A 24,875-nucleotide genomic window follows, 5' to 3' on the forward strand; every position below is an offset into this window, starting at 1 on the left:
GACAAGTGGGGAAATTTGAATTTTCCAAGAGTTATAGGCACTGGAGCACTGGAAGTGATGACTAAGCTTATTTGTGAGTCAGTAGCCTGTGGCAGAACAATGGAAAGTTAATGTGATGTGGCTGAATATGTAGATTTGACTGAATGACCCAGACCACTCTGAAGCCTTAAAAATTCCAAAATAAGTAAGCCTTCAAGTACTGTCAAATAAGAACCATAGAAGATTAAAAAAAAAAAAAAAAAAAGGTTTTATTCTTGACATGGAGTTTGCAATAGTTTGTCTCTTGGTTATGTCATGTGGCTAGTATTGAAGCTGGCATGGGATAGTGGATTGGCACTCTAATCCCTGGGAGAGGCAACTGGAATAGTAACTGCCTGAACAGATCTACTCCAAGTGAAGCTTTGGCAGGAAGGTGGGACTGCTGAGGTGACCCCAACCCTCTCCTGTCCAGTCCCAGATTTCCATCTCTAATTTGCTCCTGTAGACATGTGTTTATGATTTTCATATGTATGAATATTCTAGTGTGTAGCTCCAGGGTGATGGAGGTTAGTCCCTGCTGAGGTGAAACCTTGGAATCTGCTTCTCAGTTACACTCAGGTCTCCTGATGCCACTCAGGCAGCTGGAAATAGCCCTGAAGTTAATCACAATGTAATATCCATTTAAATCACCTTTATTGCTGCCAGAGTAGTCTGAAATGACCTTAAAAACATGAGTCAATTGACTTCTATTGATGGAATACACTATAAGCAGCCCATAATTGTGGAACTCTGGGAGGGGGTCTCTAATAGTGCTTGGGGTTGGGATCAAGACATGAGGGTGTCCTGTAGCAGCTCAGCATGAGCAGAGCTTGAGACAATGAAAATGACCTTTCATTTTGTCAGCTGCAAATGTCCCATCATTTCCCTTGACTTAGATGGAAACAGGCACTCTCAGTACATGTGGAAATTAGGTGGAGCAGGTCCCAGCACAGTCAGGCAGGACAAACCATGGTGCTTTTCTCAGATCTGCACCTCTTTTTATTCACTGGTAATATGGTGGTAACAATTGTTTAGAGCGTTGGTGAGACATCAGGCTCCAAATTCTGGACTATAAAGTGTAGCACTTTATGCAAAAAATGATTAAGATAACTAGCTGACCTTTGTTAACTCCTGAAAGTCTCCTTCAGGATTACTCAGTGCATGCTTCTGTGACATTTTTACAAGACAGTCATTTCAGTCATGTATATTCTCTGCCTTTTGTCCCAAATGGAATAATTTGTTAAATTTCATGTCCTTTTACTTTTTAGTCTTGTTGGAATTGAAATTATTCCAATGAAAATAGTGTTCAGATATGTTACTCTTTCTTCCTCCAAGAGGTTTATGCTTGCCATAAAGTTACTGGACTATGAATATCAATGTCCTTTGTAGCATTAAAAGTGAGTGTGATTCCTTCTCTCTTATTGGCTCACTTTCAAGGAATCTTGCTGAGTCTGATAGTGTATAGTAGGACAGAAGCAGGTCCCTGCTGGATAGCTGATTGGTTAAATAAAGGTTAGACTCCTGGAGAAATGGGAAAGGGCATTCTCACTTAGGAGGTGAACAAACTCTGGAGCAATACTCCTTACCATAATCACAAGTCCCCTTCCTCTCATTAAAAACATATGTAGGAACAGTCTATGCATAATTTAATACTTCACCTTTTTTAACTATTTTTGAAGCTACTACACATGTTATTCTGTTACTCTCTTTTCTATTATCACAAAATAACTAGGCAAAGTATTAGTTAATAAAAGTAACTATGAGAAGAATGTTTTTCCTACTTCTTACTTCTCACATTAAATATTTGACATTAAATAAGTGAAACTGTTTTCAAGGATTATTCATAATTAGAGTATACTTAAAAGGCTTATATGAAAGTGAACTTATATAGGCAGCTATGGTCTAATTCAGTCAGGTGTGAAATATTTCCTAAAACCTATTGATTTCAGTAAATTTTTATGTATATATAATACTTCTAGAAGCAGTTTCCACCTATAGAACATATTCCATCCCACAGAGTTTGTTCTTAGCTCTGATCAATGGGCTCATGTCCTGGAAGTTTACAGGTAAGGTTTCAAAAGCTGATGGTTTTAAAGATGATTTAAGGATTGTTTCCTCCATGAGTTAATACTGATGCCTTGAAATCACACATGTGATTTGAAAATTGTATACATCTAAGAACATCTTCCTTTTCTCTCCAGTCTTTCATGGATTTTTAAATTACAGCTACATTTATATGTGTATGTATTGTGTATAGATGGGTGTGTGTATATGCACATATACATATACATATACATGTACATGCACATATATATATGGGTGGATGTGCATGTAAGGCTCATGTACTCCCATTGCCCCACATCCAAGAGATAAGCAGAACTGTAATGATTGGCATTTTTAATATCTCTTTCTGTAGAAATTTCAAATTATAGTGCCTGTTACTAAGCTACAGAAAATGGGTAAACATCTCTAATTAGTCCTCTCATTGTGTCAATCCACAGAAATTATCCATATCATGGGAAGATGCTACCAAGAAAAGAGTATTTTTTTCTTTCCCAAGCTAGCTTTTCACTGTACATTTTTGCAGTTATATGATTTCACAAAGTAACCAGTACCTCTGAAATATGATCTTTGCCTTGCTTTCTAAAGGTAATAAATGATGGGAGAGAAAAGTGTTAAAAGAAAGAATGTTGAAATACACTTTATTTCTCCTTTCTTCATTTTTCCTACCCCCTGCAAATAATCAAATGCAGTATGAATATGAAATATATTGTCTAGAAAATGTTTTAACAAGTCTTTGATTCTCAGTTTTGTTTTCATTCTCCATGGAAACAATATGATTCCTAATCTAGAAAAAAAGAAGATAGCTAGCATCAAAGAAGAGAGATCAATTCTCAAACTATGCTAGAGTGATTGAAAAATTATCTGTATTTATTGTCTAATCTCATAAGAAATTAAACAATTTGAGTCCTTTTTTTTTCTTTTTCCACCTTTCCAGCATCTATTGCCATCACACTGAGCTGTGTTCTCCATTTCTTTTGGAAAGCAAGACTCTGATTTTGCATAGGAAAGATTAAAGACAAGGAAAAGGCACAGTTATAAACAGCAGTACAAATGAAAACATCTCAAGTAATTCTTAAGTCTCTGATACTCAGCAAACAGTGTCAGGACTTATATCAGCTCCACTTCTCTAACCTAGAAATTATTGAAATCAGCTGATATTTGAAGTGAATAGTAAAAGAAATCACAATGTGTAACAGAGGTAAGATGAGTTAACACTCTAAAAAAGAAAAGAAACAAATATTGTCAATGAGAAGCTACTGATTCATTTTTTCTTATAAACTCCAAATCTCCAGTAATCTCCTCTGGTCTCTGAGTCAGAAACAGCTTTTCTAATGAAAGCATGCAAATTCTCCTTACTGTTTTTGCCTTCAAGTATTTTGAACTGCATCTCCCACAAGTAAAACTTTTCTCACTCAGTGGAAAAGAGATGCAAAAAATCCAGTTCAGTCTTTGAGGCAAGAAATCTTTTGGTCCTGTTCATACTGTTCACTCTGAAGTTTAATGGGTCAAAACTAAAATGGGAAATAGGACTTGGGTGGATTTCAGAGAGTGATTCTTCTGGTTCCTTTTCCTTACTTACTTTCCTTCCTGTCTTAGCTTTGGGACATTGACTAACTGCTTCAGAAACACCCTCTCAACTACTCTGTTCTTTGTGCAGTTGTCTTCTCTTTTGAGAAAACCTTGTGCCTTACAGCCTTGCAGCAGGCATTGAACAACCTGCACAGTTTATGTGACTGAAGTGGGAAATGGTGACAAGGTTCAGATATAGTTACTTCTAACAGATAAGGAGCAGGAAAGAAAGTCCTCTTGGGAAGTGTGGGAGACAGCTTTGTGGAGGAGACAAGGAACTGTGAGTGACTGAGGATTGTTCCCAGTCTAGCTCTGGTTCACAGCCATTATGTGGCAGATAGCATGTATGTCTTCTAAGTATAATTGCAAGCAACTGTTGCAGTTGGCCTCTGAAATCTTACTTTGTTTACTGGGTGAGGGACCAGAAACAGTTTGATCAGTGATGATGAATATAAAAGGAATTTTCCCCAGTTGCCTTAAATGGGAAGCTGGCTTTGGTACCATGAGTAGGCAGGGTTGTGGTGGTGGATCTATCAGCTTATTTATCTAAAGAGAGAGACTTCTGTTGTTAGAAATCACTCTGGTCACACAGATGTTTCCTTGCTGTAAGCACACTTCACAGAACACAGGAGTGCTGATTAGAGTTTTCACTTCAAATCCAGGACTAAAAAGTCTTTGAGAAAAGAGGTGGACTTGGCACCCAAACCCAATTATGTCTTATGTTTGTGTCAGCATATGGCATTTTAAATTTCTGAGTGTGCAAAACTAACTTGAAAGAAGAAGCTGCCATAAAATTCAGCCAAGGACTCTGGCAGATCTCTATCTCTGCTTTCCAAGTGGAGAGAACTGAAAGATCTGTCTCATTAGCTGAATTCATGGACATGTTTGTACTCATGAAGATTATTTTGCCATACTGGAGGGCCAATAGATGTTCTGGAGACCCACAAGGGAACACAAGGGAACTGTAATTAGATTACATAGAAAGGTTGAACAAGCTGAATAATTGATCTGTGCTCTAGCTGTATACAGAATGACTTTGAACTTACTGTTGTCTGGCCTAAAACTCCAGACCACTGGCTGCACATAATCAGCTGGGAAGAAAAGCTGTGTTCCCATTTGCTCATAGGAGGCCCAGAAGACATGAAATCCTAGTTCATATTTTCCAGCTGATAAGTCATTTTTATTGTTGGATTTCCCTGGAACTGTCCTGAAAGGGATGAGGGGAAAGGTAGAGGGTCCTGTCTGAAAAGATTCTCCATATGTATGTGTAGGTATATGTGTATGTATATATGTGTGTGTGTGTGTGTGTGTGTGTGTGTGTGTGTGTGTGTGTATGTGTATACATATATATATATATTTATATATATATATATATATATATATATATGCTCTTCAGTATTTCTGAAAGAAGGGTATTTCAGAACTCCTTTTATTGAAAGCTTTAGCCTTGAAAATTGATAGGTGTTGATTTTCAGTTACTTTTAATTTAAGATTGTCTGTGTTGTGGACAGACTGATCTGTGTACTAAGCACTGTAGTCCAGCAGAACTATTGATTTAAATGCTGCCTCGGAGCAGTGTAACTGTTTGTACACAACAGGGAGCCCAATACTTGGAAGACTGAATCTGTGTCCAAACAAATCTCCTCCTCTGGCATGTATGTGGTATCCCTATTCACGTGTCAATTTTTCCATAAAGTATCCATATAATATCAGCATATGGGTTATCCTGTCTGCATCATGAAAAGGTGATTCCTTCCTTCTTGCCTTTCTTGGTGGAATTGAGTGTTTATGTCCTAGTTTTTGCAAGTGAGAGTGGCCTTCAGGAACTGCAGGGCAAAAGTCTGGAGCAAGGTCGATGTACACTTGGTGAAAGAGGATCAGATCTGGGAATGGGCATTAAGCAAACTGGGCACACATAAATCCATGGGCCCTGGTGGGGTGCACCCACAAGTGCTGAGAGAACTGGAAGATGTCATTGCAAGGCCACTCAAATTGCACAAACCAAAACATGAGACTTTAGTGTGAGAGTGACTGAGTACTGGCACATCATGCCTAGAGAATTGTGCAGTCTCCATCCTTGGAGGTATTCAAAAGCTGTCTGGATGTGGCCCTGGAGAGCTGACCTGCCCTTGAAGAGTCTTTTAAGTGGGACCGGGATGGACATCATGTCCTCCAGAGATCCCTTACAACCTCAGCCATTCCATGGTTTTGTGATAAATCACAAAGGTAAGCATTTGGAGGTAGATTACTGGAAGTTAATATGTGTAAGCATATATTTTACTAGAGAAAAGTCATTACAATGCTACCATTATATGGTTCTTGCAAAAGGATTTTTACTAGGTAAATTATTCATTCTTCCTCTAATTTTTCCTGTTAGATGACTTAAGAACTCGAGTCAGTTCTTTGTATCCCAGTGACTGCAGCTCATTTTTGCTGTAATCAGGAGGTCACTCACTAAAGGATCCAACATCCATTCACAGGGACTGGCCTAGCCCATGGAATAGGCAATCCTTAGATCAACTTGCTGGTCAGGGGAGCAGAAAATTTCCCAGAGATTCCTGATCAGCCAGGCAGTTCCTCTAGAGCTCAACACGAACAGGCACCATTAACCTCAGAAAGCCATTAATCCCCAAAGTTCTGTGCTGCCTGTATTATGAGTTAGGAATGAAAAGGACATTTTAGAACAAGCATATGATTACTTTTCAGTAGTTTTGTCTAAAAGATTATTGCTCGCTCTTCTGCTCAGGCATCATGCAGTGCTCAAATTGCTTCTTTTTTTCCTGTTCATACCATCTTTTTTTTCTGTGTTCTCATTGCTGAACATAATGGCTATTTTTTAGGTCGGCATGACACAAGTCCTTGCTTGAGCAGGCATCTGTACTGCCAAAATGGAAAGAAGAATGGTTAAAAGATATTAGGAAAAAAAGAAACTGTGAGCCAGAATTACTGTGAGACCAGGCTGGGATAACTTTCTCAGGGTATAACAACAACAGGTCTGTTTTTTTTTCCCAAGAGCTGTTCACACAGCATTAATGATGTTGCATAATTTACAAAGCAAGATTGAACTTTTGAAATAAAATTCATTGGATGATACTTTGTATTCCAATCACTGGGTAAAGAATAAAAACTCTTCCTGCCATCCTGGCTGCTCTGCGAGTCTTAAGTAAAATGTAGAGAGGGAGATGGAAGCCTGGCAAGATTTTTCTTAATACAAAGGTGTGTAAACCTTGGGGCCTTCTGAATGTCTGAGTGTGAGACAATTAGCATCCAGTGTTTTTAAATTGCTCCTGCCTCAGAGGTTTCATGTCATTCTCCAACAGATGAACATTCACATATTTTACAGTGGATAAACTGTGGCATGAAGAAGAAGATGTTTGTCAGCAGCCATCATGCTTGAAGATCCCAAATTGTAGCAGCACTCTGTCTGTTGCCTCCAGGGTACATAAAAGCACCACTGTGTATGCCTACCCATGAGCTGAACTGGAGGGACAGTGTTTATTATTTTCCCACATCCATGGGTTAGTTCTATTCCCATTTTAGACCCAGCCACATCAGCCATGTACATGAGCTGCTTTGTTCAGATAAGAGCTCCCCTTCAAATCTCTGCAATAAGCTCTGTGTTTAGGCCACTCAGTGTGTGCATCATGAGCTCTCTGACTTTGGTCCTCTGGGTAATTTTTTAGATTTTGCTATTTTTTCTACCTTTGAAGCAAGAAGCATCTGCCCATTCCTTGTTAATTGCTGGTCAGTCTGTGTTCAGCCAACTGGCAGCTGGTGGGAATGAGATGTCTGTGAAGGTTAAACACATTTCTCAGTCACGTAAGGGAACCAGCCACATTTATTGATGTTTAAGTGACAATCTCAATCTGGGTCCAGCTGTCTAGCAGGATTGTAGCATGAACTGAGGTCATGGGCCTCCAGATAGGCTCCTTTTGCTGTGTGTGTTGTTTTCTAAGTTGAACAAATACAATGTGAAGAGCAAGTGTTGCTTTCTTTCTTTTTTTCTTAAATAGAGGATGGCCTGAATATGATCCTTGATTCCTGAATGTCTCAAGCAGTGAATGAGAGGCATTCAAATATTATTTTTTTTATTACAGGTAGAAACTGCAAAAAATAGAGCAGTGGATTTTTCTTTTAAACCCTATGAGACAGTAATGTCTAAGCAAGTGTAATAGCTGAGTAGTGATACCAGCAAACACGTTCAACAGTTTTTTTCTTTGTTTTTTCCATGCCAAACAAATAGCAAGAGCTAGCCTCTAAATGAATGCAAGTACTTTCTTACTTAAATGCCACTGGACACTGAAGAGATGGGCTCTGTTCTTAAAATCACCAGCAGCACTTCCAGTGGAGAGTAAATTTACTGAGTAAATATCCTTGGGAGATGTTGCTAATTAAGGAATGTGTTTCTAAGCCAGCTGCTCCTAACCGAGAAAACGGTGGTTCATTTTTAAATATCTGGGCTGTGAAGAGGGACACTGCCACACTGAAACTGTGCAAGTTCCCAGAGATATATTTTGTGGTAGAGATGACTGAAAAGTGTCATGCATTATTCTGCAATCAGGAGTGAACAAACATTTATACCTAATGAGCTGCAAATGGCTTTTGAGCCAATACTTTAACTTTTTTTAATTTAATCTTTTTTCATAATTGCAACATCAGTAGCTTCACTAATATATTCTACCCTTTGTTTAATTTATGCTTTCCTTAATTATTTTCTCTTTCAGCTACAGCTTGGATGAGTCTGGAGAACACATGTGGTGGTGTAATTAAAGTCTAGCAGTCCAACAAGGGTGACTGCCAATTTGGGACAGCTGTAAGAAGTTTTGTCACTCCTAAACACTTTCCTGGGTTTAGGAAGATGTGCAGGAGTTATCCAATGCCCTTTTATCTAATGCAGCATTTCACTATTTCATACATACACATTTACCCCAAATCAGAGTTGTCATCTGCCTTGGTTTAAGTGTGTAACTGATGTTACACAATGGTGATAAATCTGTACATTTACATGTGCCACCCACATGTGCTCCCTGAATTAACCTCAGCTTCTCTGAGCAGAGCAAGATGTCTCACCAGCTGCTCCAGCCAGTTTAAGTCATTAAAAAGTGCTGTTGAAGTTGGTGAGAGTCGTTGGGTTCAATTTGGGCTCATTTAAAACCAGTTTCCATAAATAAAGGTCCTGCAGAGAAGTCTCAGACTCACACAGGTGCCATTCCCTTCCTTGCTGTTTGGTCCTTCAAGATGAAATGACACAAGACCTCTGGTCCTGGTGACATGTGTGACAAGAATTTGACTTAAGAATGATGGATTTACAGACCAAATTCCTGATAATTTCTCTTTTATGCAAAGCTGCTTTAATTTTGTTGCCAAATACCTAGCACTGGCTGAGGTCTTTCAAACAAGGGAGTCCTTTCCTGAGCTGGAACATTGTGTAACATTTTCCCTTTCTGGGTGATGATTTAAAAATTACTGTTTGATTTTCAACACAAGCTTTGGTAGTCCAGAATGAATGTAAAGTTGGTGGGCACAGGCCACAAAGCCAACAGATTATTTCTGACATTCCACTCAGATGCTGCTGTAGACACAGAGAGAAGAAAGGCAGCTCTCCTGTGGACATGTTCAATCAGCACAGCTTTGGGACATAGAATATGTAACACCATGGCCACACTATTTCTTCACACTGTGCAGTCTGGGAATATTTTTTTTTGTTCTTCAGACAGAACACTTTGAAATCTCTAACCAGTTTTGTATCCTTATTACCACTAGACATAAGAGCTGCTAGAGCAGCTCATCCTCAGAAAAAAAGAAGCAATTTGAAGGCACCATGCTGCTCCTGTAGCTGCCTGGAGGTTGGTTATGCTGGCACTGATCATTAGTGTTCTTCTAGCAAGTGCAAGTGCTGGCCTCCATCATCATTGAAAGAGTGTCCTGGGAGTGTTTTGTTTCAGAAAAGCCACCTCAGACTTCGTCACCAGCATGGGATGGCATAAATCGTGCCCTTTGGTCTCGGTTTCCCAGGACTTCCCTCTGCACAAGGGAACCCCCAGGAATCCTGTTAAAATGGCTCTTAGCTGTTTGATATCTTCAGGGGATGTCATTCAGCCCCACAACCGTGGATTTTAGTGCTGCAGGTTGCAGACTGAGGACCACAGCGATGTGCAGCGAGCCAGCTTTGACCCTGGCAGTGGTCTCATCCCAGCAGCATGGCAGCCCACGTGGATTCATTTCCTCAGGAAGTGCTGAAAAGAAGCCATGCTGTGCTCAGTAACTGTGGCTAAGCTAAGCCTGACCCCCTCTCAGGCTGCCCTAGGGGCAGATTTCAAAGCTGAAGGGGATGGATAGCTACAATAATCATGTGTGAATCTACTCTTACCAAATACTGCTGGGGTAATGAGCCCACTAAAATTTTCCAGCCCAAGGCCAAAAGAAGGATATCTTTCCTTTTCTTTCTCTCTCTTCCTTATTGACTTAACAGTTGCTCCAGCAATTCAATGTACATTAGAGAAGGAAGGCGACTGGTTGTGCATTGCTTGAGCATTACCAAACTCCAGGTGTGCATGATCAGACACGGAGAGCTGAAAAGAGGATGACAGGCACGACTACAACAAGACTGGCAGAAATTACACTGCTCATGATTAGTGTGAACCCCTGTTGTGAGGCAAAAATGATGCAAAATACAGAACTGGGAGAATAGAGCTGGTTTATACACTGATTTCCATTTGCAGTTTCTGACACTGGGCTGATGTGATGGAGAAAGTCAGTGGACCAGATAATCAAAATTCAGAGGACAAAATAAAATTCTTAATAATAATCCTAATTAACAATCCATTTATTTTGCTTGTCAAGTAATAAAATGGCAATTTAATCTGCCAGGAAAATTATTCTGTAATCTGAACACAGAAGTTTTAGTATTGAATGCAAGGCAAAATTAGCTCTCATCTACAATGGTGAAAATTCAAAAGCACCGCGGTGGATAAGATCATGTACTTCTGGTTTATATTAACACATATTTGACCCCAGGCAAAGTGCCAGCTTGAATTCAATGGTTTTGAAGAGCAGCTGTCCATAAAAAGAGTTGCCACTGGAACTCAAAGCAATTTGACAAAATAAAATTCCATTCGCCTATCTCTTTACATGATTTAATGTGAAATTGCACCACTTTGGAAAGTAAGATCTGTTCTCAATGGATGCCAAGAGCCTCCTCCATTGTCTTCCAAAAAATAGAACAGATGGTTTCTGGTTTAAAATCACTTCCGTGACAAAGTCAGTGGGTAAATCCCTGTTTGCTGCAGCTGAGAGCCTTGATAAACTGCATGTCATGCTGGCTCCCTTTGAACACAGATGTGCTGGTTGGTGTTGTTGATCACCTGCCTACACCTGCATACATAATTATAATTTTATACACATGTGTGTTCATAGCCTTCAAAAAGAGCAGAGAAGTTTTTTTCACATTTACAAACTTAAGGTCACAGACCACACCCAGGCCTTGCTCCATTTTCTGCTTTACATCCCTTTCAAAGGCTCCAGGTAAGAGAAAGCCTATGAGGAGCTTCTGCTGAGACATGATTTTGAGTTTGGACCACTCTGTTAGACTACCATATTTTAGTTCCAGCTTACTCTGTGTGGTCATCTTGGATGTGGTATGCAAGGTCAGTCAACCTTTCTACTTTCTATCAGCTCTCCCACTGCCCAGAGCAAATCTGAAGAACTTCTTGCACTTGGGCTTCTTTTCTCACGTATTTCTAAAGTGTTTCTAAGATGTTTACACTGCTAATCCCTGCTGATGCCTCTTCCACTCAGTACCAGATAATGTGATGGTGATTTAGTTTGGACCTTTGGGTGTGACAGTGATGGTGATAGACAGCACCTCCTTGCCCTCACTATGCAATGAGGGCTGGGAGCTGTTCACTATGATTTGGGGCAGCTGAATTGGGACCTATAATATCACACTGAATAATTTAGCAGCTTTTACTGACCTTGATGTCTTCACAAATTCCCCTCTAATGTCCATAGCTATGTGTGAGAATTTAAATGCTTTTCATAGCTTTTTTTTTTTTTCATTTTTACTTTAAAATTTCTCCTGGTCCAGCAGACTTCTCAATCAGCTAAAAATCCTTCATCCTAGTAGTTCATTCTCATTTTTCCTCTTGATTTTGAAAGCTTTTTTTCTATCCTACAAATCCCAGAGAGTGTCAGTGCTCATCTGGGACACACTGAATTTTGTAAAACTTTTTTTTTAAAGTAGAGCTCTTAGGAGAAAAACATCCTGGCAAGGGAAAAGGAGGGGGAATGATCTTTACTTGACAAGGGATTCCATCTTGAATGGAATCAACTTCACTGTGAGGTGTGTGTATTTTCTCTTTGGAGACAGTTTAAAATAGCACCAGAAAAGCTTTTGAACTCTACGGTACTACAGTTCCATGAATTTTGGTTGCTGATGCATAAAAAGAGTTCAGAAATTTCAAATTTTGTTTTTCTCTACTACTTAATTCCCAGAAAATTATGCTTGAAAGGATTTTACCAGAAAAGATCCTTTTTCTCTTAGGTTATTCCATATGTAGCTCCATGTGTGTATATATCTTTATCATCTATATCTATCTCTATCTATCATTTACACACATTTCCTGTAGTCATTTGTTGAAGGATTAAAATTCATATTGGATCCCTTATTTCCTTGTGCATTTTGATTTGTTGCAGTACTGTTATTTATCAGAAGTCACAATGCTTTGTTTGATAGCAAGATTGAATGTTTTGCATTCATTTTTATATGAATTACATTAATTCCTTCAAATATGTTAGAAGTAAAAGTACTTCTTTATTTCATATAAATGATAATGTAAGAACTGTTTGGAATTAAGTTATAATTCTTGCACTTGTCACTGTCTTCTGTGTTGTCTGTTACATCTGGAAGAAGAGAAATGATAAACCCCAGCATTATTAGTTTAGCAGAGCAGTGCAAGCCCTGCATGCCCTCTGCTGGAAGTGATCCCTCGCAGGATGATGTAGATCTGCTGTGGCAGTGCTCAGTGTCTGACCTGCAGACAGGCACACTCGCCTTTGAGACACTTAGTTACTCATTATGTGTTTCCATAGCAGTGGGGTAACCCAGTAGGAAGGGAAGCTTCTCCAGTGCATTATTTTCTTCGTGCTTTTCATTACAGCTTAAACTCTTTCAACTTTCTTCTTGACTTATTAACATTGTTACTTCATAGCAATAAAAAGAAAATTAGTTATTTGTTGTGTAAAGTTATTGAGTGATATCACATTACTGACACAGCTTTTATATGTACATTTTTTCTCTGCTTTTAAGGAAGTTTACAGGTCCGATACAAGCTGAGTAAAGATGGGCTCCTCATTTTCACCATTGACTCTGGAAATTTTGCCAACCGAGAGCTGCACCGTGTGAAGATTAACAGGGAAGGCAGAGAGCTCGTCATCCAGGTATGCCACGGCTTGTGCTGGGTGTGAAATAACACTTCAGGCCACAGACACGGCACAGGTTGCCCAGAGAAGTTGTGGATTCCCATCTCTGGAAGTGTTCAAGGCCAGTTTGCTCTGAGCACCCTGGTCTGTCAGTGGCTGTTGTCCCTGTGCACAGCAAGAGGGCTGGAATGAAATGGCTTTGAGATCCCTTCCATCCCAAGATTTATGAATTCTGGGAATCAGTCTCCCCGATCTCAGTGCCTGATCGCTGGCAGGAGGCAAATGTTTCACACTGATTCAGCAGCAGAGCTCCACTTGGACCCTCAAAAGTGCCCACCAGTGGTGTTTTCCATTGAAAGGTTTTCCCTTGCTTCTGACAGACTGTGAATTAGGAGGCACCTTTGGCCAGAAGTTCATCTGGACCACTGGAGTGGTTCTGGGGCTTAGGAATGTCTGTGTGATCTGTAGTCTCCATTGAATCAAACAGTATGGATCATGGAAAAGCTGCAAAAGGGAGAAAACAGCTGAGGAATTTAATTTCAGTAGGGTGTGTTTCCCAAGGGAGAATGTGACCCCAGCTGCCTTATCCTCTCTCAGAAAAGGGAAAGCTGAGGGAATGCAGGGTGCAGTCACCATGTACATGGCAGTGCCCCATCCTAGAAACTAGAAGCAAGCCATCCTGAGTGTTACAACCTCATGAGGGACAAAACCCCTCCTCTGCCTTGTTCCCCTGCATTGCCTGTTTTTCCAAAGCAGGGAGAAGAGGACCATCTTGATGCTCCTTCTGCTTTTCTTCTAAGGCTAATTATAGCCATCCATATTGCAAAACAGGTTGGCTAGATCTGGGCAAAAATCATTTAACGAGGAAGGGTGGCAGAGTCTATAGAAAGGTTGTATCTTAAGGAATAGAATGAAAAGATAGAAACACACAGCACTGCATTTTTTTTCTCTGTACAGTTTCCACCTCTGGGTGGTAAAATCACACATCACACAACTGCAGTGGGTAGGCCTCATTATCTAAGAAGAAGGGTTATGCTAAAAGCCAGGGTTTTCCTCAAGTACCAGTCTTTTATTGTCTGCTGCTCTGTGGTTTTCTTCTGTGCAGAACTAATTCTTCACAATACATTTCCAGAGTGGCCTCCTTTGAGTATATTTTGAAGTGACTAGACATGGATTTTGGGAAGCAGGGGGATTTCAGGGTCAAACATTTAAAGCTTTTCTGCAGGGGAAGTTTCTTCAAAGTCCTTTATATGACTATTCTGGTATACCTTTCAGCTTCTCATGCTAAAATCAAAGCACATCCACTTTGCTATCTTTAGAAACTGAATCACGCTTGGGGGCAGAATTAACAGATTGGCAGCTGAGAACATTCCCAGAAGTTTGAAATGAGTACAATGAGATCTAAGGGTGTCCATGTGCTGTCGTACTGAAGTAATTTTATTGACCTTTTCCAGGTTGATCAAGTTCTCAAACTCAAACACAACTTTTCTGAGATTGATTTTAAGGCCATTAAGTCACTCACCTTGGGCAAGGTCACAGGTAGGTTCTACTAAATATACTCCTGATTCATGAGATGTTACAGTGCTGGAATTAGTCTGTGCTGTGTGTTGGGTTTTTGATGGAATTGGGCGTTTGTTTGGATGGTTTTTGCTGGAAGAGTTGGCCTGAGCATTCCAGTACTCTATTTATAGATCTCATCAATGCAAAACTTTGGCAGCTTTACTTGTCTGCATCGATAGCAATATTAAGTGCTCCGACTGCTCCCTCCAGTGAAGTGATTCATACAGCCTGTGTGGCTGCACAGGGCAGCATCTCACCCTAATGATACCTTTTTGCTGACTGCAGCTTCCTCCTCTCCAGCCATTTCTGTTTCCTAATGATAAGAACAGCACAATGGAGCCTTCATCCTCTCTGCCCTTTTTTTCACTGCCAGTCTTTTTCCATTTGAATTCTGCAAGGAATATTGCATATAGCACTTAGGCCACATGTTCTGTACATGTTCCTTGATCTTTACTCCTCCACACTAGAATGCCATTACAAGACCAGGAAAACCCTGCCTGAAATTTAGAAAATAGAACTGCTCTTTTTTATTGTCAAGTATGTCATATTCCTTTATATTAGAGTCTTGTTCTTTCCCAGTAAGATTCTAAATACAACCTTCTTTACAGGCATTTCAGTCCTTTGTTCAACTTGGACCTCCATATCAAGCCTGACATCTGAGTCACCATTGCAATTTTATATGTTTCATTATTAGCACACGAGGCCTGTGGGACTGGCAGCTAGACAGGCACTACAGACATCCCCTGGTGCCTGCTTGTGCAGTGTAACTCTGTAGAGTGACAAGAGTGCATTCTGCATCACGTTTAATTAAGTAGATTAAAAGCAGGACCTGATTATCCCCTCAGTTATATATAATGGTTTGGGGTTTTTTTCAGAATGCAGCTGTTTTCCAAGCCTTTGTGGGCAGGTTTGGGAACCTGACAGTTTTCAGCCCAATTCAGAGCTAAGCCAAAATTCCAATTTTGTCAATGTTTAGCTGTAGAGCTAAAAATCTAAAAGAACATTACTCATCCTGATCTCTACCTAGAACTCGAGCTATAGACACCAAATCAATAAAGCAAGGATTTTTTTACCAGAAAGATGGAAGGTAGCACAAAGACCTTCAAAAATGTAGCCAGCAAGCTGACATGGTGCTGCTCAACATAATGGAGAGAAACTGGATTTAGTCACAAAAGTATTATTAACTTCACTAGTACAAATTGTTGCAAAGCCAAAAAGCCCAAGTGTATCTCCAAAGGTCAGGCATTCAGTTCCACTGAACAACATTGACTTTTATGCTTCTTTTATTTCTGTCTTGCCCCAAAGTTCATTGGGGTTTTGTTTTAGTATAGCAGTAGTTCATATTCTGTAATGACACTAAAGGCATAAACTTGGCCATCCAGGTGGTGAAACGCTCTTGCCATACTGGAAATGACACAATGCATCCCAGCAAGTCACTTTGATTCCAGCCTAATTCTAATTCCAGTTTCATTTTCATATGTTAAGTGCATTTCCACAAATTGATTCTTCTATATTAGGATTTAATTTTCCAGATTTTATCCCACAGCTGTAGCTATGGCGAGTCCTTTTACCCTCAGAAAATCACAGACCTTCCTCAGTCTTCTCCCTCCAGGATAAACACTCCCAGCTCTATCAATCCTCTCTTCACAGGAGAGGTGCTCTGGTCCCTAAATGATCTTTGCAGCCCTTCAGTGACCTCACTCCAGTAAGTCCATGCTTCCCTCCCACTGGGAAGCTGTCTTTCTCTGCAGAGCTGCTTACCAGCTGCTCAGCCCCAAACCAGTGCTGCTGGATGGGGTTCTTTCTAAGCCAAGGGCAGATCCTCACATTTCCTTTGCTGAAATGCAGTGTTCTTGTTTTCTCATCCCACCAGCTTGTCAACATCCCTCTGAATGGTGACACAACCATCTGGTCTACCAACTGCTCTCCACCATCTTTTATCTTCTCCCAGCTTACTCAGGTTGTGCACTATTCCATGATGGAAAGGAACAAAACCAAACCAGAAATTCCTACTGCTCCAATGTTAAGAGCATGGCTTTGTTGTACAAAGAGGAGAGCTAGACATTGTCATTTTGGGACTGTGGAACTTACATAGGGATCTTCAATCATTATTTATCCTGTTGTATGGATAAAATGTTGACTATAGCTTCTTTTAGTGGTGGCTCACCAGGTGAATACAGGTGACTTAAACCAGTATCTGCTAAGTTTTTCCTTCTCCTTGCTCATGCCCTCAGCAAAGCATAAACTTCCAGAGGTATGTGATGCTTTGGAGTAGACATAGACTTCTTGTAGTGCTTATTTCGGATGCCACTGGGGTTACACACCTGAAGGCATTCATTAGGAAATTTAAGTGTCCACTCAAAGAGAACCATGTAAAAAACTCTCTGTTCTACATGTCCTACATATCCATGCTGTAATCTTCTGAAAATATGCCTCTCTTCTTTCCTGTCACATCCCTGCTCATTTGTCTGCTCTAATAGCCTGATCCTGGCTGCCTAATCAGATGATTACACCACCTTCTTTTTTGATTCCACCATTAATTTTCCACTGACTGGTGAATCTCAAAGAGGTCTTCCAGCAGGACATCATGAAAGCTTGAAACTCCTTCCTCACCAGATTTTCTTATGATAGCCATTTCAGCACAGCTGGAACTTTTGAAAAGTGCACTTTTATTAAATGACCAGTTTTTTAAATAATAGTGTTTCCCCTGCTTCTACCCTTCCCCATCCCAGCCTCGTTACACTTTCTTTAGGTACTTACACTCTAATTATTTTTTTTCTCCTTTTCAAATGGGCTATGTTTTTTCCAATGCCTGCCTTATTCACAGCCTCAGCTGTAAATTCTGGGAAAAAACCCCTCTGTATTAGGCAGAGGAGTCTCACCTGGAATTCAAAACATAGGGACACTCACTCTGCCACAGACTACTTGAATGACCTTGGGTAAGCCATTTATGTGCAGATATAAAGGTAAGCAGGCATTTTATTCCCACTGGAACCAGTCTGAGCTTTACTATCTCCCTTCTCTATCAGTAAAGCATAGATAATAGAACAGCACTGTATCAGAGGGGTGCTGGGAGGATAAAAGCATTAAAGGCTGTGAGCTCTTCAGATACACAGTAATGGGACCATATAGCTGCCTTGGAAAGATCAATCTAAATATAAGTGTGGCTTTGAAGACAAGGGAGTAAAAGGAAGCATCATTCAAGAAGCCAGCAGACGTCTGTTGAATTCATCCTCACTGTACCCAACAGCAATAGAAAAATATTATTATCTTGTAGTTTGGTGTCATTTTTACTTCACAGATATAGAGTCAGGACACACAAGGACCTGTCTAAAGCTCATTGGTATCAATGGGAGTTTTTCCATGGACTTTAGTGAGTACTGGATTCAGGCCCCAAGTGGGTCATACACTTTATGGCAAAGCCTCAGTGAAATTTTAACCAGAGTCCCAGTTCATTTACTTTAAGTGCTCCTTGCAGAGATCATACTGCTGTACTTAACCACATGAACATTCTGACCTAACTGTGAGGCTGGCTCTGCTTTGAACGAGGGATTGAACTGCATGACCTTCAGAGGTGTCTTTGAACTTCAATTATTTTGTAATTCTGTGATCTCAGAGACACATTTGCATGTGTTTAGGTGTTGTCTACAAAAAGCTGCTGTCCCAGTGGAAAATATAATTTATTTGTTTGCAGGTTTACTTTAGTGAATCCTTGAAAACTTTTTACTGTGCCCAACATGTCTAAATTTTCACCATTATTGTCCCTGGGAAAAATGAACTCTGATGCAGAGAAGTGAATTTCATTGTTTGTGTATTTGTGTCTGAGCAATTTGATATTGTAGTTGTGTAGGAATACCAGAGTAAAAGGGTAGCACTGAAAGGATTCAAGAGGATTTTGAAGAAGAAGGTTGCAAGTATTTCTTTAGAACCTATTAGTGTTGAACTAATTTATTTGTGTCTTCAAAGTGATCAATTAGCAGACCTTCCCACACTGGTAGCATAAATGATTGTGTATTCTAGCACAGGAACATGATATTTTTTTATCTCTAAAAGCCTGAGCTAAAACACACTCAAGTTTCCACTGAGTCATTCAGCTTTGATATAAAGTGTACATAAAAGAAAGTTTATCTGGAAAGTAATTTTATTAAAATCATTATGTAGGTGCAGTACAATTCTTATGATTTCTACAATAGCTTTTCTTATTAAAAGTTCATGAGGAGAAAATGGAATCTGTGCACTGAAGAGATCACAGAGCAGTTCATCCAAGAATATTATATAGGGGTAGATGATAATGGGATAATTAAATCACAAGGGGTAAATTGTCATTAACTCTGAAATACAAAAGTTGCCTTAAAGAAGTACCTCCTTTCAAAGAGTTTCTGTGAAAAATACTTAAGTCCATTTTTTCTTCTATTTTTTTTTTTTATAATGGAAAGGCATTCCTGTTTTTAAGCTCACCAGATCACAATTTACAGTTTGAACTATACAACAATATCTGCAAGAGATATTGCCTGGACTCTTTTGGTGATTGCAAAGTTCATTTCTTTGCTTCAGACTCTTCTTGCCCTAAATACCTATTTCTTAGACCATATTGTGAACATAGATCTCTTAGGTGAATTTTAGGTGCCTTTAAAGACATTGATTTTCCTCCTAGTAGCATAGTAAAGCATTAAGGAAAATGGAAATTACTACATAAGATTAAAGACCAAGATGGAAAGCACCTAAATTAAGCAAATTTTGGCTACCCCAGGCCATCCAAGCAATCCAAGGTCTAAGCTAATGCCACCAAGTCTCTATCAAAAAGAGGCCAGATCTATTCCTACTTTTGACCCAGCAATATCATTTACCCTATGATCACAACTCCATGCTTAATGTACCTGTTTTTTGATGACAGTGCTGCCTAAATAGGAGTCCAAGGTCATCTGCTTCTACCCAGAAATTTTATTTTTAGACTGAATTCTTGCTACTTGAGTTGCTTTTATCTGTCTGCTTCTGGGACAAGCATATATTGTACATCAATATATGCTTTTGTACATCATCTCTCCATCTTCTTGAACATTTTCTTCTTTATATAGATTATATTTTCAGCCTGTGCAGAATCACATAGGACTGGTTGGGTTGTGACAGATTAGCATTCACATGTCAAATATGACATGTTAACAAATTTCACATGGCAACTCCAAGTGCCTCATTTTCAATGATAAGCTGTCTTTGAGAAAACATAATAAATGCATGCCTTAAATTATCTCTGCAAAGCCTATTGAAACAAAAATCCTTAGATGTTACACTTGGCACAAAATGTTCAATTGCAACAAAACAAATCCAGGCTCACTGAGCTCGTTTGGGCATTCTGTTCATTCCTGGGGAACCTCATGAGAAGTGCCTTTACTTTGCTCTTGCTGCTCCTTGCTTTTTCAGAAGTGCTTGGGAGGGGCATTGAAAGTCTGAAGCCTGTCCCCTGTTCATATTCATCCTTTCATTAAGCAAGAGTCAAACTGGTTGACCTCAGTTGTTTCCAGGAAAACTTCTGTAGTTTCCACTCCACTGTCTTTGTGTCAGTGTCACACCAGGAAATGAGATTATTCCAAAGTTACAATTTTGGCTTCCAGGCTAACCCAAGATACACTTTCTGCCCTTTCTAACTGGATGGTTAATGTCAGCAGTGTTTACTGAGATTGTTGATGGGCACAGCAGCACATTTTTCAAGGTACCTGCACAGTGCCTTGTAGTCAGCTCTTCTGAGACAGGTGCAGTGTATGGAGACCAGAAGTGTCTTTTACCTCAAGGTCCTGGCTTCAAATCTGGTGACAATGTCCAAGAAGTCATCTTGCCAGTCCTGTTCAGCACTTTGGCAAAATGAGGTTTAAGTTTCCGAGTGACATGAAAATAATGTTGATAAGGAAATAACAAAAATATATTGAGAAATGTTTATGTTCCTGTTTTACACAATGATACCTTTAGAAAAAGGGTATTTTACCCTCTCTCCCTGTACAAAAACAACACTTTTGATTTGTGTTTGATTCCAGTTACCTGTCCTACTTGTTATCATTTTCTGTTTCAATTTGCTGTTTCATTACTGAGCAGATTGATGCTTGATCCTAGAGAATTCTTATGGAATTCTATTCCTGATGAAAATTAATTTGCCATTACTGAGATATGAAGACTCAAAATTGCTTTATCTAAAATCTTAAAACAAGTGTGTTATATGTGGCAGAGGTGTGTAACGAAACAGCAGGGGAACAGGATGTCTGATTTTCTGAAGAGGAGTACATCAGCACATAAGTTATGTTGATACCTGTAATATAGATACAATCTATAACATTTAAAAAAATACAACCACGTGTTAGACTTAATCCATGCTATCATGGAAAGCCATTGTAAATACATGGACAACCAACATAAAGCTTGCTGAGCTGTGACATTGCAGACAGCTTCCAGGGATCAGCTACAGGACCCAACAAGAAGCCAGGCCAACTTATGAGCAATTCAGCAGATAAAGCTTAAAAATTACTTCCTAAATGTAGGGGTAAACTTAATTTGTGGAGAATGAGCAGTTAAATTACTACAAGCTGAAAAAGATTGCCTTCTTATTCTCCATGTAGAAATTAGCCAAAATAACTTATTCTCTAGTGCTGGGAACAGAAATGAAATGCTAAAATGTCAGAAGATCAAACCAAGCCATCAGCAGCAATTCAGTGTGATTTTCCAGACCAGTGAAATGCGTGGAAAGATTCCCAGCACTGCCAGGTCACAGCAAGGCCACTGAAGTTCCCTATGACCTTGGCTGCAGCACAGACCATAGAACTTCACCGAGTTGCTTTTCTCACTGAGCACTGTGTCATGTAGGGAAAACACCTTCTGGAAAAACATTTTATTGTGATGCAAAACCTCCAAAGGACAGAGTGTCCTTTCATAAACCTTTCATAGAGCTAACTGTGTCATAATCACAGATTTACATTATCCTCTCAGGAATTCAGAGGGCAGCACAAGTCGTTCACAAGTTGTGCAGCTTTCTTGTTGAGAACAGTGGAAGCCCTCCTTTCTGACAGACATTAGGCACACACCCAAAGATCTGTGATAAAGAAAACTGTATCTGTGCATGTGGAATTTTTACCAGAGGACTCTGGTCTTGTTTTTGGTTTGTTCTTATGATTTCTTTTTTTTTTTTTTTTCCCAAAATTCAAAGTCTTTCATCAACAAATCTCTGAGCTCTCAAGCACGCAAAACTTACTTTGACAAAAGACTTGTGGAATTGGCCCTTGATGCAACTCTTAAAAAGGCCTGCAAAAATAATGAATCTTAGACTTTTCAAACCACTGCACCACAAGAGAGGAACACATTATTTCTTTAAGCTTTACTTTTTGCACATTGGGGCTGAACAGAAAAACTTAGATTGCCTGGTTATAAAAGATAGCAACCAATTCACCTTTTGTGTCAGAGCTAAGAAAACAATAAAGGCTGAGGGTAGAAATGTTTACAAAGGGTTTTATAAATTCAACAAAGATGGCAAATACAGTAAATCAGTCGTTTAGTATATACAAACCGTCTTGCAAGAACTTGGAAGCAATTCTTTGTCTGTTTTATAGCATCCCGGCCAAAATCTCATTAAAAATCTGAATGCAGTCGATTCCGACATACTTTCAGAAGAGCAAATGTGAACTTCTGCAAGATTGCAGGTTTTCCAGTGGCAAAGCCTTACTGTTTCCCTTCCCACCTTGCAGCTCAGAGGCTGTGCCCCTGACAGCTCTGCAAACTGAGCATTTCTCCTGTAAGGCCCTTGGGAGGGCAAGCTGGTGCTGTCCCTTGCTTTGCTGAGAAACAGCCACACTCTTCTGTGTTACACTTCCACAAAGACACTCAAACAATTAGAAATCTTTCTCAGCTAATTCCCTCTGGGTCCATGGCATAACAGTCACAGATCTTGAGCACAAAAATAATGTGTGATTTGGGCTGGCTTTGTGATTTCTCTGTAATTTCTTATACAAAAAAAAAGGAAGTTGATATAATTAAAATAGCAATTTCAGCTTTGAGAGAAGGTGCTTTTTTTCCCCCTTAATCCTGACCACTTGTGGAACCATTGTATTTGAATAATAATGGGGAAATTGGACATTATTTTAAAATTTAGCATCCTATTCTTTCAAGATTTGAAAACAAACTTGAAAAGCTAGGAACCCTTATTTCCCAATGCCATTGAAAGTATTCCCAAAACTTTCAATGCTAGAAGGTTGGGGGTTTTCTTCCATTTCCAGGTATTTTTTAAGACTTTGAATAAGTTTTGATACTGTATCTGTGTGCATTTGTAGGTTTTTTTCTTGTTTGATTGACCTAGATACAAAGCGCATCATGTTTGAGACCTCTGAGCAGCATGAATTTCAATTTCTGGAAAGTAAATACTGTGAGTTTGGAGAAAATAGAAAATGGCTTCACTGTCCTTCCCTGACTTTCACAGACAATCTTTCATATTAAAACTTTGATTTAAAAACTTTTGGAACTAAATTGTTTACTGTGAAGGTGGAACATTGGAACAGAGTGCCCAGAGAAGTCATGGATTCTCATCCCTGGAAGTGTTCAAGGCCAGCTTGGATGGGGCCCTAAGCAGCCAGGTCTAGTGAGAGGTGTGCCTGCCCATGGCAGGGGCTTGGAATGAGATGATCTTTAAGGTCACTTCCAAAACAAACCATTCTATAATTATATAAAAAAACCCTTGCCTTTGATTTACTTTCTCTTTGTGAAATTTAACTGAACACATACCAACAGATAAAGTTATTTATAGTATTTTATCTACAGGCTGGAAAATAATGCAGTGATATATATTTTAATTTTGATTTAGGTAAGAAAAGGTATCATTTTGCTCTTTATTTTATTAGTGAAATAGGGCTAGTAGAGTGAGAGCCTGTCTAATAACTAGGAAGATTCTTAGGAATTCTGATGATGAAAAAGCAGTAACATGAATAGGTGCTTCAGCAAAGCTGAATAATAAACTCTTGAAGGATGGGAAGCTGAGGTAAAAAAGCCATTCAGTGACCAGTGACAGGCCACATAAAGCATTTTATGACAGAAAACATAGAGCAGGGTCTTTCATCCAAAGAGTGGAGGAAGCAGAATGCCTTGAAGGTATGGTCCATATGCATGCAGCTGATGCTGTTAGCAGATGCAAAAAAAAAAAAAAAAATTAGAGTATCAGCCCTAGAATTCTATGGTATTTAGTGTTGCTATTTTACTTAGTATTATTGTTGTTGTTGTTGTTGTTGGTTTTGTTGCTATTGTTGTGGTTAGTAGATATGATGTGCTAGATATTGTCCATTAGTAGAGAAAATGGATGAGGAAAAAAGTGCAGTGCAGGTTTTTATGTGCAAGACAATTCAAGGTAAGTATCATAATAGAGAAGGGACTTTGGGAACCTCATGTGTGAGGCCAGGGAGGACTTGTAGGCTGCTGAAGGAGAACTTGAAAAGTTGAAATTGGATAGCAGGAGTAAAAGGGGTGGGTAAGGCAAAAGAGAATTCCTTTTCTTAATGCCTCCATAAAACAGTCAATTGCCAGAGTGTTTTTCTGTTGCACTGCAGACAGTTTGTCCCTGGACCCTGAAGTCTCCAAGGCAAATGCCTATGGTTTCACTGGCTGCCTGTCCTCTGTTCAGTACAACCACATCTCTCCCCTGAAGGCTGCCTTACGCCATCCCAGCGTCGCTCCTGTGACTGTCCAAGGCTCCCTGACAGAATCCAGCTGTGCATCCATGATGGAAGCTGACGTGAACACTGCAACCACAACATATTCCTCATCAGGTGTGTCCTGCTGGGAGGGCATTGGGGAGTTTAAAGGATACTGCAGAGGGAGGTTTCCTTCCTTTTTGCTGTAATGCAATTGTGACAGTATGAACAGTGGAACTGGGAAGTTCCCTTTTCTCTCAGAATCAGGGGTTTTGAGGATGGGCACCAGGATTAGCCAAAGCCCCTTTGAAAGTCATTGTTCTGAAGTAATGTTTTCAGACTAAGTTCCTGGATTGCCTAAAACATGCCTACCTAGAACAAACAAAAAAGTCCCTAAGCTGTAGTGCAAAAGCTTTGAAAGTTTGTCATTCCTATCCACTCCAGATAATTCTGGTGCTGCAGATATCAAAGGAGAACCTAAATCTTACACAGATTCTGTATTCTAGTGGTGATAAAGCAATAGAAGTCATATAAAAAACAATTCAAATTTTTTCCTGCCATAACAGAAATGAGCAAAAACTCATGTACAAACCC

General features: G+C 39.6%; 1 protein-coding gene across 1 annotated transcript in view; it reads left to right on the plus strand.

Annotated features, from left to right (window-relative positions):
* Window positions 1-24,875, plus strand: part of CNTNAP5 (contactin associated protein family member 5) — a 200,963-nt gene that overhangs the window by 163,188 nt on the left and 12,900 nt on the right. Inside the window, 3 exon segments of the mRNA XM_050977015.1 lie at window positions 12,959-13,089; window positions 14,526-14,610; window positions 24,198-24,416. Coding sequence (XP_050832972.1) covers window positions 12,959-13,089; window positions 14,526-14,610; window positions 24,198-24,416 — 435 coding nt within the window.

Source organism: Serinus canaria, chromosome 7, assembly GCF_022539315.1.
Source record: "Serinus canaria isolate serCan28SL12 chromosome 7, serCan2020, whole genome shotgun sequence".
Taxonomy (NCBI): Eukaryota; Metazoa; Chordata; class Aves; order Passeriformes; family Fringillidae; genus Serinus; species Serinus canaria.